The 6,000-nt window shown below is 35.2% G+C and overlaps 1 protein-coding gene across 1 annotated transcript in view; it reads left to right on the top strand.

The window, feature by feature from the left end:
• LOC100372353 (allatostatin-A receptor-like) overlaps nucleotides 1–5,060 on the top strand; it is a 28,760-nt gene extending 23,700 nt beyond the window's left edge. The window contains exon 4 of the mRNA XM_002730890.3: nucleotides 3,436–5,060. Within this exon, the coding sequence (XP_002730936.1) occupies nucleotides 3,474–4,511 (1,038 nt within the window). The 5' untranslated portion in view covers nucleotides 3,436–3,473 and the 3' untranslated portion in view covers nucleotides 4,512–5,060. The remainder of the gene's footprint in view (nucleotides 1–3,435) is intronic.
• Nucleotides 5,061–6,000: the final 940 nt, after the last annotated feature.

A 6,000-nucleotide genomic window follows, 5' to 3' on the forward strand; every position in this document is an offset into this window, starting at 1 on the left:
TACATGTGTCGATTGATGATCACTGCATAGGTTTATGTCCAACCTTTTAATTGTCTATGCAAATATGCCAATTTATGCTATACAAATATGTCAATGCAATATTTAATAACCCGAGCACATACAATATATACAAAAGTATGCATCCACTGTCAGTATCGCTGTATTCAATGTTGGTTTAAGGTCATATTTCCTATAACATTTGTTTTTATTAAAACAGCGAAGAATTTGTTAAAACTAGTTGAGGGATATTCTATGGAAACCCTCTGTGCGGTGTAGCCATTCATTCCGGTCATATCTCTTGTAACATAGCTGTTTAAAGGACAGATGAGCAAGATTTGTTCTATGGATATACATTGATGTATATATGGAAGCCAAATGTTGTCAGTGTGTCGTGGTAATGGCTAGTTTGGCCTAGTTTACCAAAGGGAATTTGTTTTCCTAAATGTTCACTCTGAATCCATTGTAGAATACTAGGTGGAATTATTTTGAACAAAATTGTATACATTCATTAAACTATATCAGTTTTAAAAATTACACCATATTTCAACAAAGGTTACTAATACATCAACCTTACTGGTTGACAATATTTACTGTATTTAATTCAAAAGTGTCGGCGGCATAGTTGTGCCTAATAGATGGTTATAGGTAATTATTATGCTATATTTTGCGTTCATTAGTCGCCTCACTTTAATACAAATTCTGTTATTAAATACCGCTCCACAAAATCGTTCGATAAACGTTCTCGGAACAATGTTTCGAAAACATCTGCCCTCGAAAATAACAGTAGCAATACCAAACGCATGTTTAGCTGCATGTTATATGAGAAACCTGGCACTATTATAAGGAAATTATCACCCGTGATGGTCAATGATATCATCTATTTAAAGCATATTTTTTAACCGTGGTGACCAGATTCATTGGTCCACGGCAAAGCACACCAAGAAAAAATCTTCGCCGTTGCATAATTTTTCTAGTGGATAATGAATGGGACATCTTTTGAAATAATTCCGTTAACTGACAAAACCATTGGTTTCGATGCCACTTTTTAGAAAATTTTGGCAAATACAATCACTCCCTTCTTAACTACTACCATCATATAATTATTTATCCTAGACGTATTTATCCGAACATATAGGAGTTAGCAAACACTACAAATATGGAGATAAAGTTAATGTTAACATTTATCGTCTCGTTTCTGTCACACCAATGATTTTTTTAATCTCAAAAAGACAAGTTTTTTTGCATATTCGAAAAAATATTAACATCATTATTGATGTACAGTCAGGTTTTTGTTTTCGGAAAATGTTTTTTTTTTTTGACAAATTTGTGGGATGTTTTTTTTTCACGATCGTTGTAATGTGTTTGATCTTGTGGTGGGTCAGAGAATCGTATGAAACCTTTGAATCTTATCAATGCTCTGAATTTCAACTACAACAGGTAAAATTTGAGGGTACATTTTTCTATATTTTACCAGTAAGTACTGCTGTACCCCAGCGTTCGGAAATCGGTCATCATTATTCATTCCCATTATTGAAGATCTTAATCTTTTTCTTTAGACTATTTGGGTCTGGTTTCATAAAGAAAATATCACCACTCCAAGGAAGGACGACCATAATGATGTTTAGTACGAGATGACAGAATTACATAGCTTCCTAAACAAATTTTATAATCAATTTTATTGTACAAATTTCTCAATCGGCTGGCTCCAACATATATAAGAAACCTTTTTAAATATTTGTCCGAAATATGTTCCCGTAATCGCATTCTCTTGCTTCATTCGTCTTGAATTATGTAATATTGTTTACAAAAAATATGATTAGAACGTGTTTTCGACCTATTTAAAATACAATTGTTAAATTTACTCAACAATATTTGAGTGTCTTTTTGTTTGCTTGTTTGCTAAATAGCCTGTTGATGTTTTTTGTGATGTTTTGATTTTTTGTTGTATTAGTTTTATGTTGAGGGTTTTAAGGACGATTATAAACATCTATATAACTGTATGCTTAGAAATAAGGTGAACATGTTTATGTATATATTTAACACAATTACTAATGTATGGTGTATTCAATGCCGAATATTATGAAAGGCACACTAGGCGGTGGCGTGTTGAATAATTGTCATGTCGAAGAGGAAATCCTGGCCATCGAAATTGTGCTTTCTATGTTAAAACGGGTAAAACAAGCTAATTCGACTGGCTATTGCTAGGATAATAAAACCTTCTCTTCAATAAACAACTGCCTGCACGCGGATCGGATTTCGGTGTTATCTTATTTAGACAATTTCGGATTTGGTTCTACCACAAGTGGAACAAATTAAATAAAGTTTAAATATATCAAAACAGTCAGTGCCTCGCCAGTTCGTTCGGACCATGTTAATATTAGGTTTATTTTTGTGTAGAATAAATCTGCACGTTCTTTGTGACGTCAGAGATTCGAACTGCGCATGTCCAACTAGTCATTGTAAGAACGCGTTCACTGCACGCCATTTGAAACTGTGTTGTGGGAGTGTAAGACGTGATAGCAGGGAGTTCGTCTTTTTACAGTTGTGATGCTCGTTTACAAAGTTGTGAGTTCTATTCTTGTGTTTCATGTTAATATTTTCGTGTTTGTGCCTGCAATTTCGAGTACAAATGAATTTTTATGTGCTTAAATGGTTATTTTCTTTTTTGTGATTTTCAGTTACAGCAAGATTCAAATATTAATAGCCGCGAGTTTTATAACATTTTTGCACTCGGTGGTGGATTTATCTAAAAAAAATGTTTTATACACTGGCTTGTTTTCAAACAAAATTTCGTAGTGTATATGCGAGTAGTGGTATATATTTGTATAGGCCTGATTGTGTAGCTAACACTGTTTGAAACATTGTTATAAGCGTAGGAAACAAGAAAAAGCATAGTGTGAAAGTTACACATGAAACAAAACACTAGAAGCTAAATTTCGGCACCGATTACTGTTTTGTGTAGTGCATCTCATTTCAACCTTGGAAATTTTACAGCGCACTCGAATAGTATTCATTTCTGTGTACTTTTCCCAATAATATTTTAGCTTGCTAATGATGTGGCAAGGCTCCAAAACTCTAACACTCTGAGACCAACACCATCTAAACATAAAACATGCAATACATACACTTTCTATACAACCATCAGTGTCAGTAGTTCTGCACAGTTGAACTCTCAATATTGGAAATGTTCCACAGTGCAACCATCAGAGTCTGTCCAGATATTTGTAACTTCACATCACAACCACAAATGACTCTTGTATTAAAGGATACGTTGATGGATTTATCTTGTTTTGTTAATAGATTGTCAAACAGCTGACCCTGCTCATTTAACCCTGGCAAACGAAGTACATAAATTACGACTCTTTCCACCTACTGCTGGGAGAATCATATTAAAATAAATTTATCGATTTATGTTGTGTGTGTGTTTTTTTTCAGTAAATTTACAGGAGCTGAGCCTTCTAAACTTCATAATTATGTCATCGTCAGTGAATTCTACTACGTCTGCACCTAATATAACAGTCTACTTACCGGTACCAGATGTGAGCCCTGAAGTTATCATAATACCCGTTATATTTGGGCTGGTGTGTATTTTGGGATTAGTCGGGAACTCTTTGGTCATCATTGTAGTGCTCAAAGAGAGAAAGATGAAAACCACCACAAACCTATTCATTCTTAACTTGAGTCTTGCAGACTTTTTCTTTTTATTGATCTGCGTGCCGGTTACAGCTGTGAGCTACGCCAGTCCCAGTTGGCCATTCCGACAATTTATATGCAAAATAGTCAACTATCTGCTTTTCGTCAACATGTACGCTAGCGTCTACACTTTACTCATGATGTCGTTCGATCGTTACCTGGCAGTGGTATACCCGATACGGTCTATGAAGTTCCGCAATGTTCGCAATGCTTCTACCGTAGTGATCACTATGTGGTGTGTAATTCTCTTAGCACTTTCTCCCGTCGCTGTGAAATTTCAAACATACTCCTTCGTAGACGAATACGGGCGTTCTATAACGTACTGTGGTGCATCTTTTACACCGTTCGAATTTAATCTATTCTGGCTCCAACTGTTCTTCACCTCGTATCTGGTGCCTCTTATCATAATAAGCATCACTTACTTTTTTATGTTGAAACGCCTGTGGACGGGGGTAGCGCCCCAGGGTTCACATACGAAAGAGAGTGTCAAGCAGAAGAAAAGGGTAACGAAAATGGTCGTGTTTGTAGTGATTATCTTCTGTGTAACGTGGATGCCGATACAGATAATGTCAGTGCTTTTAACTCTCGAGTTAATACCTTACAGCGAGACCACGACAATATGTCTCTGGATTGGCAATATTCTTTCTTACATCAATTCATGTGTTAACCCCATTATATACGCATTTCTATCGGACAATTTTAGAAAATCATTCAAGAAAGTATGCATATGCTACAGAGAAAGTGCCCAAATTGATTTCGATCGGACGGACGGCCGCGTATCGGAAAACTCTCCTGGAACACAGACGGTTAGTGCCTGACAACCAAAGTCGCCTACACGTGCGAATACCACGTGTGTCGTTGCCAAGACGAATACATCGACAGTTTGAAGAATATCACAAATGTGTCCTCTGTATAAACATTCCTTTTTTATGTCAGGCAATGTTTTATTAATAATATGTGACTTGCTTTTATTTCAAATACATATATATTTCGACGTATCTATGTTTTATATTTACTCACGATTTCGTGATGTCGAGACTGCGTTTTAACTTTTTGTAAATTAGATTCAGCATCACAATATTCATTATCAGACTCAATTTATTGTTAGATGCTCTGCTGCATATTGCATTACAGTTTTGACATTGTAAAGTACTATTTATAAAACCGTTAATGATTTGTTAATATCATATTTATCATTGAAGAAATGCTAACCATATAAATGTATAATGTATCATTTGCAATTAAATGTCGCATTAATAAAAGTCGATCTTTTTTATGTGTGTCCACACAATTCTACAGTTATTGCTTCTTTTCTGTTCTTTTCTGTATATTTTCTAATGTCAAAGGTAGAACAGTTGATCACTCACCCTTAGTAATGTAACAAACAAGTGCCCGAAATCGATGGTCATTTACCATTATAGTAGAAAACGACGCCATCTTGGAAATAGTGTGTTGCATAGTGTTTGATTTTACCCACGATGCATTGCGGTCCGATTATAGTTTTAGGTTGTATGCAGCGTATGTTTCATTTCAAGAAAAACAAATTCGGGTGTATTTTTGTTAGTGTTTTATTGTATTTACATAAAACATAAAAGCACATAGACTGAACAGTCAGAAAACTGTTTACAACAATTTAACTGTTTTGATGAGAAACACAAGCATGGATTATGCGAAGCACGTCAGTGTATGGAAAGAATGCACTGATGTTTTTTGTACAGTTTATGGCACACACAGTCTGCTTGAATACGTTTATATATATACGATCATGGCATACAGAAAGAATGTCGTTCTTGCACAAAAATTTAAAATACAAGTTTGTCTACGAAACGACCAAGATAATGTATGACTGAGAGTGCTTTTTTGCAATTTAGGACAACACACTGATTTAGTCATTTTATTACTACCAGTATCACCTGGCCGAAGCGAAACGGCCACGTGTGGTCAGTCATAATTGGTGTTCACAGTGTAATTAGTGTAATATAATAATATTATGAATGTTTCCACGATAAGCAGTGCGTGCAATGTTATATTCAGACTGGCGCTCGAACTGTGCGGTTTGTAGTGTAGTTTCATGCATAATCACTGCAAACCAAAACCCAAATCGTAGAAATGCAGGTGAATCACCAATGAAACAAATTTACAGGAAATCCTCAACCCGTACTACGAAGTATAGTATAGTATATTTTATTTTGGAATCACACAGTGAATACACAAATTGTTAACTGAACACAACACAACACAAGCACATACATATTAGACTAGTTTAAAATCGTGGTAAAATATACCTATTATTGCCACAAACCACAC

The sequence above is a fragment of the Saccoglossus kowalevskii genome, chromosome 8, assembly GCF_978046115.1.
Source record: "Saccoglossus kowalevskii chromosome 8, keSacKowa6.1, whole genome shotgun sequence".
NCBI classification, from domain to species: Eukaryota; Metazoa; Hemichordata; class Enteropneusta; family Harrimaniidae; genus Saccoglossus; species Saccoglossus kowalevskii.